At 38.3% G+C, this 13,749-nt stretch overlaps 2 protein-coding genes across 4 annotated transcripts; both read left to right on the top strand.

The window, feature by feature from the left end:
• Positions 1–6,491, top strand: LOC100186708. 2 transcript variants are annotated; one of them, XM_018817600.2, is made up of 8 exons: positions 1–776; positions 1,288–1,419; positions 2,222–2,276; positions 2,409–2,549; positions 3,343–3,642; positions 3,836–3,925; positions 4,311–4,386; positions 5,683–6,491. In XM_018817600.2, the coding sequence occupies exons 1-8, from the start codon at positions 522–524 to the stop codon at positions 5,792–5,794; spliced, it is 1,161 nt and encodes a 386-aa protein (XP_018673145.1). In that variant the 5' UTR covers positions 1–521; the 3' UTR covers positions 5,795–6,491. The 2 variants fall into 2 exon arrangements, with proteins under 2 accessions (XP_018673145.1, XP_002126873.1); XM_002126837.3 differs by lacking the exon at positions 2,409–2,549 and adding an exon at positions 3,018–3,062 and having other exon boundaries at positions 425–776.
• Positions 6,492–8,654: 2,163 nt separating this feature from the next.
• Positions 8,655–13,532, top strand: LOC100176486. 2 transcript variants are annotated; one of them, XM_009859347.3, is made up of 8 exons: positions 8,655–8,909; positions 9,312–9,443; positions 9,805–9,859; positions 10,226–10,342; positions 11,030–11,602; positions 11,662–11,730; positions 12,045–12,120; positions 12,849–13,532. In XM_009859347.3, exons 1-8 carry the CDS (start codon positions 8,733–8,735, stop codon positions 13,009–13,011), a joined length of 1,362 nt encoding a protein of 453 aa, XP_009857649.1. In that variant the 5' UTR covers positions 8,655–8,732; the 3' UTR covers positions 13,012–13,532. The 2 variants fall into 2 exon arrangements, with proteins under 2 accessions (XP_009857649.1, XP_002126721.2); XM_002126685.5 differs by lacking the exon at positions 10,226–10,342.
• The last annotated feature ends 217 nt before the right edge of the window (positions 13,533–13,749 follow it).

Here is a 13,749-nt window from a genome sequence, read left to right as displayed (position 1 = left end):
TAGTTCCAATTTATCACATGGGTGTTGATAGAATGAATCCGCGACCTTAAAAACAGTTCGATACCCGCGCTGTCTGCAAGCGATCAATTCAATATAAACCATTTTTAAATTACCCACGCCGGAGGTGCCTCTTATACTCCATATGGAATTTCGTAATTGGGAGATATTTTGAGCGGGGGAAACCTGACGTATGAATTTCTTCAACTGACGCATGAAATAAAGTGCCAACAATAACAATAACGGTTTTTCCAAGCGGTCGATGGTTATTGAAATGATCAATACCACAGCGTATACTGCAGATGCCCAAACGCCTGTTTGGCATAGATTTCTTTAAGGCGTATAACAACAGCTTTGTTAGTTTGAAAACTAGATGTTGTGTAAGGTAAAAAAGAAAATCGGTTTAATAATAATAAAAAGGCTATGCGGGACTAATGCCAAATTTAGGGATTCTGTATTCGCAGGTTTGTTTTAGCGCTGGAATAATAAATATATAAGTTATCAGTGCCCTGCCATCTTTTAACATGGTAGCTTTCGCGTGCATACCAATTGAATGTGATTTGGATCGCCCACTTTCGGTTGGAAATTCGATAAAATTACTTATGCAATTTCTTACAATTTCTCTCGTGGTTACGTCGTCGCTACAGCACGAAGAAGTTGGACTTTTATCCCGTTTTCGTCGCAGCGATTCTGGATTAACTTGCTTGGAAGCACTGAACCGTTGCAAGAACTCATCGAATTGTGGATCAGCGTTTCGAGCAGTGAAAAAGAAATGCAAGGTTAGTGGGTACTGATAAATAATCTTTATGTACATATTGCGCAAACTTTTAAAAGAACCTAAAACAGTTGAGAAATTTTACCTGTTTTCGAAAGAATGTATTTAAAACCAATATCAAACACCAACACTCATAAAAAACTTGGCGTATAAAATATAGTGACACTTTGTGTTCCGTTATGCGTCATATAGACGCGCCACTTTCTTTCACATTGTTTAGAATATTTTAATATATAAATTACGCTTGCCGAGTTATAGTAGGGTGGGGGCGGGAGATTTTTAGCACATATTAACCAAATATCCTGATGGTGTTTTCAACGGTCAATGTGGTCATGAGGAAATGGTTTTATAACTCTATTTGAATGTTCTTTGTTTCAAACGTTCTTTGTAACAATGGAGACAAGAAAAGAGAATGAAAAAACTGTCCCATCGTCTCCCACCCTATCTATATACTGTATTATACAATGCTATAGAAAGTTTGTCATAAAAAAGATTCACATGTATTCATTTAACAGATCACTGGTGCACGCTGTGACGCTCCTATCAGCGACCAACCGAAATGTGCGGAAAACATCGACATTTTACGTTCAACCTACTTTCCGTTGGATGACAAGTGCAAATGTTATGCGGTTGGTTTGGTTGGTAAGGTAAGTTGGTGAATGTGGTGAGGGTGGGGGGAGACGGGGAATAGAATAAAAAGGTGTCAGACAAATCACATTATGATGTTTCACTCTTTAAAAAGTTGTTTTTTTCCTTTCTAAACTGTTTTTTACTTTTCTAAAAACTGCCATTTGTCAGACAGCTTTTCATTCTATTTCTCGTCGCATTTGGTAGGAAACAAAAGATCTTCAAAGAATTAGAAAACTGTATCCTCATGACTTCCATTGACCGTTGTTAATTGCTTAAAAAACAATTAGGATATTTAAATATTATGTTCTAAAGGTGTCCCGCCTTCCATCATCCTACTATATGACTCTTTGACAAAATGTGCAGTTTTAGACTTTTTAAGTTGGTGCAGTAAGGCATCGGACCAACCGACGACTTATTTTCATATATAGATGCTATAAAAAGAGTATAGAACCTTACTCATATAGAGTATACTGGGTCGCTTTAGAGGCCCTTCATGGTGTATAGTAAACCGTCGGGCATTGTTAATTTTACTACATAAATAAAATGATCTCAGATTACCAGTCTTACAATTGTGGCGTGCTATAACACGTGAAATGGTCAGTTGGGCCATTTTGTTTTTGTTAATTAAATAACTACATCATAATATCACATCTATACATGGTGCGTGGTAACTGTTCGTTTTCCGTATAATTTCTTACATCAAACACCTCAAACACCCAGTTCAACTTTATTGAACCAGCTTATTAATGTGTCTTTTTTAACAAACAAAATGTTTCATGCCATGTTCATACAATTAAAAAATATTTATTTTCAACACAGAAGTTAAAAAGATGCCAAGAAATAAGGAACAGTGTGTACGCAAACCCGTGTTTTGGTAAGTTGATTTTTACATGGATGCCTAAATACTTTCTAGCTTTTGCTAAACATGTCAAATTTGATTTTCAAAAGACGTTTAAACAGTCGACATTAATTGCAAAACATGAGGTTCACAATTTCGTTTAAACAGAAAGCGGTCGCCTTGTTGCCGCTAAACTTGCAATGACGACTGAACAAGTTACAACCACCCATTACTTAACTGGCTATACAGATGTCACTGGGCGTTTCGATTTTTTCGAAATTAACCATAGCGGCGTAACCATGCCAACGGGTAAGCCGACCAATCGCATCGATCGTGCATGTCACGTGACCTCCATGCATGAGAATCGCTGGATTTTCCCCCCAAAATCATTACATAAACAATTCTTTTTTTGTGGGCGGAATCCGCACACTTTGTTATCGTGCATATAAAGTACGGTGGGGAAGATGGTACACCTTCTTTCTCTATTTTCTCGTCCCGATTTAGGTAAACAAAAAACATTCTAAACATTTATAACTGTAATATCATGACTGTAATAAAGCGTTATTAAAGGTTCAAAACACGATCAGGATATTTAGATATTGTGGGCGAAATGCGTCCCGTCTTCCCCCGACAGTACTATATCACTAATTCAAACTTCAGATGATTCTAAGCTCACCAATACACGCGCATGTTTATTTGAGCACTTTATTTTTGTTTATTTTTTCATCGTGTAAACCAACACGATTGGCTGATGCATGCTCTATTTTAACCTATCAGCTGCCATCAAGTATCTACGAGAGCATGGAACTTTTCCTTTCAAAGGTGAGGAAGTGACAATGCCATATGCATTCATATAACATCGGTTGATGTGGGCGTGCATATTAACCATCTTCGCTTTGGTGTTTAGATTTGCTGTAGTCAAACGTAGTTCCTACTTTGAACGTATAGTGTATAATCTGCTTTCATTTGATGTTTCTTCGCATGTTGTTATTTGATGTTTCTATACACATTGTTCGGCTTTATATTCGCACCCTAATAAACAAAGTGGCATTTTAGTCAAGCGGTGTTGTTTCATGGGTCAATTAAGGCATTGCCTTTTCAGATTATCGACCTCCTGACGTCACAAAGTCTGCTGGTGACGTCATTCCCGAAAGCCAATCGCAGTTTGAACTTCTGACGTCATCTGTAAGCGACACAACGCTGAGTGAAACCGAATTGGACGAGATTGATAAATTCTTCATCGATGACGAGGGTCCCCCGGACGACAAAGATGCAAACGTCGACAATCGCTCCTCCGCCGGAGGAGGATCCGAAACTAGAAACGCAGAGGTTGCTCCAAATATACCAGTGATTAGAGAAGAGATGATTGTCACCGAAGGAAACACAGCAGATGTTGAAAGAGGTGAATATTTAAATGTAATGTTTTTCTATGCTTTACCACTCCTGTATACATTATTTTTTAATTCGCTGCACAACAAACGACCACACGTTTCGGCAACTAATAAACGTCAATTTGTTGTTTTATAACTGTCAATTAATAAAAAATGAACCAACGATAAATCAATCGTTCCAATCGATTAAAATATTTTCTGTAGACTTCGGTTCCCAAACAAGCGTTGCTGTTCAAAACACCAAGACGTCATACGTTGTCGAAACTTACACCGTATCAAGTCCAAACAATTGGCGTAAGTATATCAGAACTCAGAAATGCAGGATTGTTATAAATATATTAGGGTAGGGGAAGATAGGGCACGTTTTTATTCAATTTTCTCATTCCATTTGGTAGTAAACATAGAACATTCAAAGAATTATAAATCTGTTTCCTCAAGACTCTCATAGACCGTTGTGAATTGTGTGAAACGTTATCGGACCTTTAAAAATGATGTGCTAAAGGTGTCCTGTCCCCCCACCCTATTATATATTACATTATTTTATGGCATGTTTTTTTTAACGCGTTGTATATTCTAAGCCGCTAACAGTAGTAGCGTTAAAATAATTTACAAATTTTTATATTAAGTTCGAGTATCAGTTTCTTTAACTGTGCAGTTGCAAAAACTATTTTTTGTTTAGAAATAGCCCTGATCGCATGCGGAGCTTCGCTGATGGTTTTGGCTCTTATCACAATAATCTACCTTCTACACCATAGGTAAAGTTTTACCAAACATTCTGCAGTTGACCTAACCTTCCATGTGCAATCTAAGGAATATTTCTTATTACGTTTTCTGCAACATGAGATTAGGCTGTGGCGCCATGACAGAGTAGTTGAGCTTAGACAATAAAGAAAATACGGGGTAATCAAGTTTCGACGTTACCCATTTTTATAAAAAAAAATAGAAAACTCCCTAACCTACAAAGTTATACATTCATGGTAACGCAAGAGGGCACAATATTTACGAAACATAACACCCGTGTTATAATAACCATCTTTGCCCCGTCACGCGAGATATAACAACCGTTGCTGGGTCATGAAAACGACTCAACCTAAAATGTTTAGTATTCCGCAACCCCCTTTTTAAACCACGATTTAAAATAGTGTTAGTGGTTCAAATGTAGATAAAAGTTACATAAGCATAAAAGTTACATAAATAGACATGACACAAACGGAACACATGTCTCTTTCTTGCTTAACATCAAACGCGAGTCATATTTTCAGCAGTTTCTCGGAAAACTATTTCAAGGTAATCTTTACGAAAACAGTCCATCAGCACGGTCTGGAATTTTATCTTCATCGATCTTACCCGAATAAAGAGCGTGCCATCTATGACGTACACACAAGCCAATGACGTAACAGTCCGCGTGTATGACCTTTGACGTCACACAGTACCGGAGAAAAGGAACATTCTCCACAACTTTATTGCAAATTTTAAGTTGTCTATTAGTTTTCTATCAATCACAGTCGGCAATGTGACGTCGTTATACCACCTTCCGATTCGTAATCCTTGGTGTGTACGCGATGGCTTCCATTGTTGTGGCACAATTGTAGTCGCACGTTCGTTCGCTTCCCACAGGTCTGTAGAAACCCAACCTAATCCATTGTTATGAAATCATAAACACAGTGACCTTTCTAGGGTCACGGGAGCTACTAATCATCAGAAATCAGTTTCGCTTTAGTTAATAATAGACCATTGTATCTCTCCGTACGGGAGACGCCAGGACTTCAGTTATGAATGGACTCGACAATTTCCGCGTCGCTTCCCACGACCGCAGTGGTGTCTTGCTTCGAAAACGATTTATTTTCCCAACAACATATACTTAACTGAGCCATACGGCAGATATATTTGAAAGTATATGCTTATCATAAGAGCACGCAATCACAATTCGTTTATAGAAGGTTTAAAAATACCTTTTTTAAATACCATTAAGAACGTAACCTGATAAGGTAATCCTGCTTTCGGCTATTTCAGGTCTTTTAAGAATATTGTTTATAATATTCACTTTTCAGGCGAGCGAAGTCGAATTATTCGGCTGGGAAACAAGCGGGAGACTCCCACAACCTCACTGTTTCTGTCCCAGATGATGAAATAAAACTTTCTTCCCACGAAGACCAGGTGTGACGTCACGATGGTTTCGAACCAAAAAAACAGTCGAGTTATTTTCACTATCTGTACAAATTCAACGGCTCCGTAGCGCCACCCATGGTAGTAAATTTCCAAAGCAAGACAGACGAAAGACCTGGCAAAGCTCGGATTTTCCACCAGTTGTTCTATTATGTTTGCCTCTTTTTCAACAAGTTCCTTTTTTGCTATTAGCTGCCAGAGTAACGTACTTGTATGTTTATTGTGTTGTGTCAACCGTATACAGTAATTTGCAGAAACACTTTTTTAGGCTTTTCCGTTACCATTCGTCTGCTTATTTACCAGACCATATATGCTCTGTGCATCAGATGTTGCCGTGTTATGCGATACATTTCAGTACGTCACATAGCCACAAGAAAAATCGAAATTGCCATCGTGGTTTCCGTTCAAAATCAGCAGCAACACGTTGACGTGATTCAGAACACTCTCTATGCCACGTCACAAATTCGCGGAGAAAAAATCTCAAATCATATTCCCCGATTTAAAATATTCTCTCGCAATCGAAACCGGATTATATTGGTTTTGATTGAAATCTGCCCGGTAGAAAACGGTCGTGACTTTATTTATTTATAATAGATTTGTTTGTTGTTCACTTTAATTCGTTCCTGCTTTTCTCAATGCCTTGCGCAACTTTTGTGTGACTCAATGCGGGAAATACTGAACGTGTGATGAAGGACTTTGGGATCAGGGATGAAACACGCCACAGAAATTTGAGGAGAAATTGACATCATTAGAGTAAAAGCTAGGGCATGAGCGCAGATTAACAATGCAGGTCTATTTTTAAAAATTGCTGGCCGCAGAAAAGAAGTTCAAAAGTAACTGTCACGATGTTTCGGTGTAAGTTCTTCGAAGTACCGTTAGCTAAGTGATAAACCAAGTATCTAAATGTCGCTGAGTGGAGATAAATGCAATCCGGTGACCGCCGTGGACTTCTCTAGCGGTGAAAGTACAAGCATTCTCTCGTGGATGTTATGTGTAGTTCTAATCTGGGAACGGCCGCAAAACACATTAAAAGCTGTGTTGGATCCGCGTAGACTAATCTGGGATCGGTGAAACGACATTTTTTCGTTATTCCGCTGGTGGTATCTTAGTCACTGATGTTAAAACTAACTTACTTGTATGTCCTAATGCGGCAACAGTGTTGAAAACACGTAAACGACCACCAGATAAGAAGGTGCTCGAACAACTTCGCGGTTGGCCCGCTTAAGTGCATCACGTGACTTTGGCACTTGCTCGCGAGCTGAGCGAACCTGTGACGTCACGGTCGAGCGAGTTCACGCAATGGAAACCCGATCATGCGTATCTAACGTGGTTGATTATTGCTTCGTGGAATTTTCCGTTTGTAGAGACAATAATTCCCTCGTTCACAAATAGTTCACTATTTGGTTCATATTATTATTTCCTTTGACTGTTCGGAAAATCCGAAAAAACTCGAATTCAGTTCATTACAGCAGGGAAACACCGGTAAATCGTCTATTCGTGGAAAGAAGCGACAATGACGGAGTTTAAACGGTTCAAGGCGAGCTTACTGTAATTTATTGAACCGCACACACAAGTGTATTTGATCATTTAACAATATCTCGGTATAAGAGTCATCGCCAGGTATATTGGCTTAGCGTGTTATGCTAATATTTACTTTCAAAGAAACTTCACCAGGTTTGGCTACGCGTAACGGTCGCTACTGAGTTCGCGGTTAACGAAACGGTGTGAGAATAGAGTTGCTGCGAATCTGTAAGAGGTGGCGTAAGGTGTAGTCTAGGGGGTGGTTCCATTTTGGGCCTTGAGCGAGCAGGGAGCTGTTAAATACTTCAGTCTGCACTACTCGGCTGGCAGAAGGGCTCCGATTTCGAGCTCGCCATTAGTGAGTTTACGGGTGTGAATATTTTATGAGGCGGTGAACTTTGCCAGCGTTACCTCTAGTTCAGTGCTCCCATAGCTTAAACCAGTGAGCTCATTAATTTTCAGTAATGTTTTCTCTCTTTACGAAGGTTTGGCGGATATATGTGACAGGTTTATGATAAACTATAAAGTGACGTCATTTTACGATCGTTTTGCGTCATACCTTCATCAGAGCGTAAAAGGATAAAATATTTTTCGAGATCATTTGTTACTAGCAAGGTGGTCTCACTACGAGCCACATTACAGGCTACACTTATATGCCAGCTTTCAGCTTGTCATTATGCAACTGACATGTTCAGGTTTAGTTTCAAGTGGTTTTAGTAGCGCTGAAGATCAGATAAAACGTTTCGTAGTCTCGCCCAAAGTACTTCAGTCGTTTTTCCACTTAAAAAATGCTCTTCGGCAACCGGCAACAAAGGCGAGCGTTTTGAGAGACCATACACGAGCTAATAAAATTTCCGCAATTCAGTTAATCATTGGCGAGCTGTATCCATGTTTATACCAATAGAGCTTGTGTTAGTATCTTAGCTGTTGTTTTATGTGGAGAGGAATATTTACCGTATTCACGTTTTACAGATGCCGTGTCGAAATATTGGTGAAATCGCAATGAAATAATTATTTCGACGCCAGGTTGCAAATGTTTGCTGAGGATGTTTTTTTACGTATCTTGACAGTAGAAGAGAATCAAAGAATATTTTACGATCTTCTCAATCTGCTAGTTTAGTGGATTCGATTGACTTTAGACCGGACCAAAATAACCATGGAAAATACGCTGATCCATTGTATACCGTATCAGGAACATTAGTGGCGCCTTGGTTTCGTTTCGTCGTAACAGTATAGTGTGTGTCAGCTGCGTATAAAAGGAAGTTTTAGTTACATTAAAAACACTTGTAGAGATGGAAGGATGAATGACTTACTTTGTATATACAATAGACTTTAAAAATTGTTTTTTTTGCAGATACTGAAAAAAAAATTAGATAGATTTATTTTACAGCGCAAAGCGAAAAAACATTGAAATATGGAATATTCTCAATTCCTCTTGCTCTTTGTGGTGTTGACAGCTATTTTCTGCCAAGTTCAAAGCGTTGGTTTCGACGTGGGCGACACTAGACCGTCTTGTCTTCAATCGCTAAAAAACTGCAAACGTAACTCAACGTGTAAGGAAGTTTATAAATCGGTGAAGAACAAATGCAAGGTAGGATTTGTTTTGTGTTTAACGGAAATATTTAGTGAGGCGAGACAAGTATATAAACAGAGAACAAACAATAAATAGGAACACCAATGATTGATCGTTAAGTGCATCCCTTACTGTTGCATGTTTATAGTTATATTTTAGTTGTACAAAGCTTCATAGTGTATTGGCCACTTCAAAGAAATTGTCTCGTGACTTTCCGCATCACAAATAACAAGTTATAAATATGTGGTGGTGACGATCAGGCGGATTCCCACAGTAATTCAATACACAGTGTCCGGTATCGGAAAGTTTTAAATCCATCGCAAACAGCCAATACAGTATTGTTGTTGGCAAAAGGCGACATCGTTTAAACCCACAACACGCCACTTTTGTTTCAATGTGAATATACGTTCCTATTTACAGGCGAAGGAAGCTCAGTGCAACGCCAGAACGGCTGATCTACAACAATGCGCTATGGACATTGCCTACCTGAGGGAGGCCGCGTTTCCAATAGATAATAAATGCATATGTCACGGCAAGTCTTTGTCATTGAAGGTAATTATAATACCAAAGTAATATAACCGGGTGGGAGTGGATGGGTCACCTTTTCATTTTATTTTCCCGTCCCATTTGGTATAGTAAACAAAGAACTTTCAAAGAATTATAAAACCTTATTATCACGTAGGTCGTAGACCATTGTGTTTTGTTTGATACACGACCACGGTATTTGGATATTGTTTGCTAAAGGTGTCCCGTCTTATCCCACCCTACTATATTTGTAAAACACATCATACGAACAAGATACGTTTTCCACTATACAACACTATTATCCTTGCTTAATGATATGCGGTTTAAACGTAGTTCTGCAACAATCATCGTACGTCAGTATTCTATAATTAACACTGGCTACCCGCAGAAACTGGTACGATGCAGTGAAATCTTGAACACAGTCTACGCGAACCCATGTTTCGGTGAGTTATTGAAGCGTATTTTCTCCCTAAATATCTAGGGCGGTTTACTTTGATAACGAATTATTAACCAAGTGAAAGTAACCACTATGGTTTGGGCATAGAGAAAAGTAGTATATACTAAAAAAATATTCGGTTTTAGCCGAAACATATTTTTACGATTATATCACTAAAAAGTACTAACCTTTTTTCCTTGTATGGTTAAAAGTAGCTCCATGTGGGGGCTGCATAACTTTATATGTTTACCGTAAAATAACATATACTGATGTAGATGTGTAAATAACCTATCATTCTTGTTTTGTTTTTTTTTCTGGTGTTTGGCTTTTAACTGGTGGCTTGTTTAACAAATTGTTTTAATGACTGAAACAGAGAAGGGTGAGAGAATTCGCCAAGAGGCGATTAGGATTGCTTCCGTCACAATGCGTGCGGCGGTTGCCACAGAAATTGATGACGTCACACAAACCCCAAAATATGACGTTGTAAGCGGTAAGGCGAAACGCGGTTGTGAAACACCAATCAAACAATCAAAAAACACCGAAATCATGTTAATTTGGAATGTCGTAATTAATCAACGTGCATCAAATCACCAAACAACCGAATCTAAGACGAAACCAGCATTTCTTTAAATTAGAAAGTTCATACACACCTATGCGTTATTCTATGACGTCAATCGGCCGGTTCTTGACGTCACTGAAAGCACATGCTTGACGCAAGCAAACGTACATTTTCACTGAATGAGGTTACCGGGCCTCAACCCCGAAACCGTTGTTTGTCTTCTGATCACAGCCATTCTACTGTTTGTGACTGTAAAGCATGAAATTGTTAAAATATGACTCCACAAACCGTACACGAACAAACCTTATAACCAAATACAGTTCGTTGAATTGTATGCCGGCTGCAAAAATGCGCGCTCGAATTTCAGCTACAAATCGGGCATGACGGCACAGTAAAACTCGATCAAGTTTGAGATAATCCTCAAACCGGAATGTCGAAATATTCGATCTAAGATTGCTACATATGTTAAAAATACACTTTGATATAATCTTGCATGTTTAAATCTTATATGACTGCATGTGCATGTTTGTAAATTAAATCACCAAATTGTGACTGAAATTTCACCACTTGCGCGCGCATTTATTTATATTTTGATAGTTTTATTTTACCGTTTTTTAGATGTGGCACTCATGGCAAGCACTACCAGTGCTCCGGACACACTTGGTGAAAATCTCGGCGAAGTGGCAGCAGACCAAGGCGACATAAAAAGTGGCGTCAGAGTGTCAGACGTTGAAAAGAAGATGGAGTCTGTATCTGAGGAAGACATGCAAGACGTGGATGCCCTCTTTGCTACGGATCCCGAGTTGAGAAGTTTTGATGATGGTTGGGAGTTTTCCGATGATACTGGTGCCTTTGATGGAATAAATGCAGAGGAAGAAGAGGTGAAAATAGACATAGAGCAAGGAGAGGAAGAAGAACTAGTAATGGAAGAAGAAGAAGAAGAGTTAGAAGAAATGGAGAATGAAGTTTCTCAGGAGGAAGACTTGGAAGAGGTGGATGAAATGAACGTGGAAGACGTTTCAGAAAGCACGGAAAAACTTGACGAGTTTGTGGAAGAAATAATTCAGAGTGGAAACGAAAACATTTTTGCTGATGACGAAGACGATGACGTAGAGAGTGACGGAAATCAGCTAGAAGATAAGGGGACGGTGGATTATCCAGAGATAGACCACAACAAACTTGACCCAGAGTGTAAGTTGGTTGGACTATGTACTTTAAGCAGAGTATAACCGACGATATGTGTTATACAGGTGACAAGACCATTCCTGCTGAAGTGTCGAATGAATCCAGTAAAAGGGCTGAAGAAAATGCAACACTCGGTAAGTTACAAATCGTTTTTATTTAAAGTTTTGATTGACTAAGAAAAAATTTGTTGTTTTGGAAATGAAGGGAAATTAGAACAGGCAGCAAATTCTCTTTCTAATTAACTGACAACGATGTTTTGATAGCATGTACGATGTATACCGCGGCATGCTCAGTAATTTGTCTTTGAAGTTGTATAATCTCCCACAATTTCATTATTTTTGGCAAGGTTTTTGTTTTTCCGTCGGCTACATACATTTTTCGACTGTCTACTTTATGCTTCGTTAACGGTGATCCCGCTTGTTTTTCATCGATTCTTTTGTGTTTGCAGAGATAACCCTTTTCACCTGCGGAGCAATTTTAGTGCTGCTGGTTTTGGTGGCGACAGGCTTTCTGGTACAAAAAAGGTGCGTATATATGATAAAGCCAGCTGTTGGTTTTTTACGTTTACTTAACCGAGTGTTCTTTTGTTTTTGCATCAAACAAATAGGTATAATAGAAAAAAGTGCGTTGAGTGTGAACAGCTCTTAATACTGTGTTTCTATAATCGAAAATCGTGAATGATTGAAATTTTTGGGTAAAAATATTTTTTCGCGTATCTCATGATCGAAACATTGATGTTAGCAGATACTTAGAACTCGCCTACGTTTGTTTACAACACGCCCACAGTGTAGCTATTTACGTGCGTCTTTATTTTAGCATCAAACCGATTGTCACGTTGATGATAACCAGCAATAGTGGTGCAATTTTTAAAAATGTTACGCCTTTCTCAAATCGTGTGTGCTGCGAAAACTTCACGACCAAGTAATCCGACGAAACAAAAATATACAAAATCTTTGTTTGACATATCGTTTAAATTTAAACTATCCCCGCCCCACGCTAAACATAACGATAACATCGACAACTTGAATTTGAGAAAGTACCCGTACCCCTTAACTTGGCCGGGATTAATTAAAAAGAAACGGTTTTTTTTCGTTAATTTTTTAGCTTTTTCACTAACAAATACAGATATTAAGAAGATGTAATCTTTTTTGTGTATTTGAATAGTGATATTTTAGATCCAACGCTTCCAGTTATCTATAACATTTTCTTATCGTCTTGTATTACCTTTCTAACGAAATTTTGTTTGTTTTAGGCGGAAAAAAATCAACTACACATCTGGTCAATTCGACAATAGGTCGAAAGAACCAAAGAGAAAAACCTTTAAAATGCGTCATCCGACCATCGTCATTCGGTCTCTACAAAACAAAGAGACTTGTTTAAAGGCGAAAGGTCTATTGCGACATCAACATGTTTAATTATTAACTATTGGTGGAAAAAGAAAATGTAAAGCGATTGTCTACAAGCGATTACTTTGAACATTTGTAACCTATTCAGAATTAGCAGGAGCGAATAGCAATAGTTAATACATGTAAGCACTCTAGCTTGTCAACATAATGTCGATGTTTGTATATGTTTCGTGTTTTTATTACTTTTTATCTGTATGTTTGACTCCATACCGCCGTCTTGCGGCTTTGGAATTTCATACGAAGCGATCCTATATTGAACCATAGCCTGAAAAAATCGTTGTGTGGCCTTTGACTAAAAAGTTGTTTTTATTTTTGTTTTAAAGTTTAAATCAGTGTTCCATATATTTTTGCGTTGCCTTTTCTTCTCATTTCTTTAATTATGTGTATTTTTGCACTTGTTTTAAAATTAATTCTTCCGTTGTTGCGCCAGTTCAATTTACTAATCCAAATCAAAACTAACCATTCTTCTCCGTATTGATTTAACAATTATGATTCATATAAATTGCTTCAATACAGGTGTTCACAAGTAATTTGTTCGTGAAGGATTGCACCCACGACCCACTACAGGTATAGTTGGGTTGGGGGAGATGGGACACCTGTTTACACAATTTTCTTGTCTAATTTAATAGTAAACAAAGAACGCTTAAAGAATGTTAAAAACCGTACCCTCACGACTCTCATAGACCGTTGTCAACCGTTTAAAAAACATGATCAGGATATTTAGATATTATGTGCTAAAGGTGTCCC

Source organism: Ciona intestinalis, chromosome 2, assembly GCF_000224145.3.
Source record: "Ciona intestinalis chromosome 2, KH, whole genome shotgun sequence".
Classification (NCBI taxonomy): domain Eukaryota; kingdom Metazoa; phylum Chordata; class Ascidiacea; order Phlebobranchia; family Cionidae; genus Ciona; species Ciona intestinalis.
Note: the sequence above shows the minus strand (reverse complement) of the source record. Positions and strands in the feature narration are given on the sequence as shown.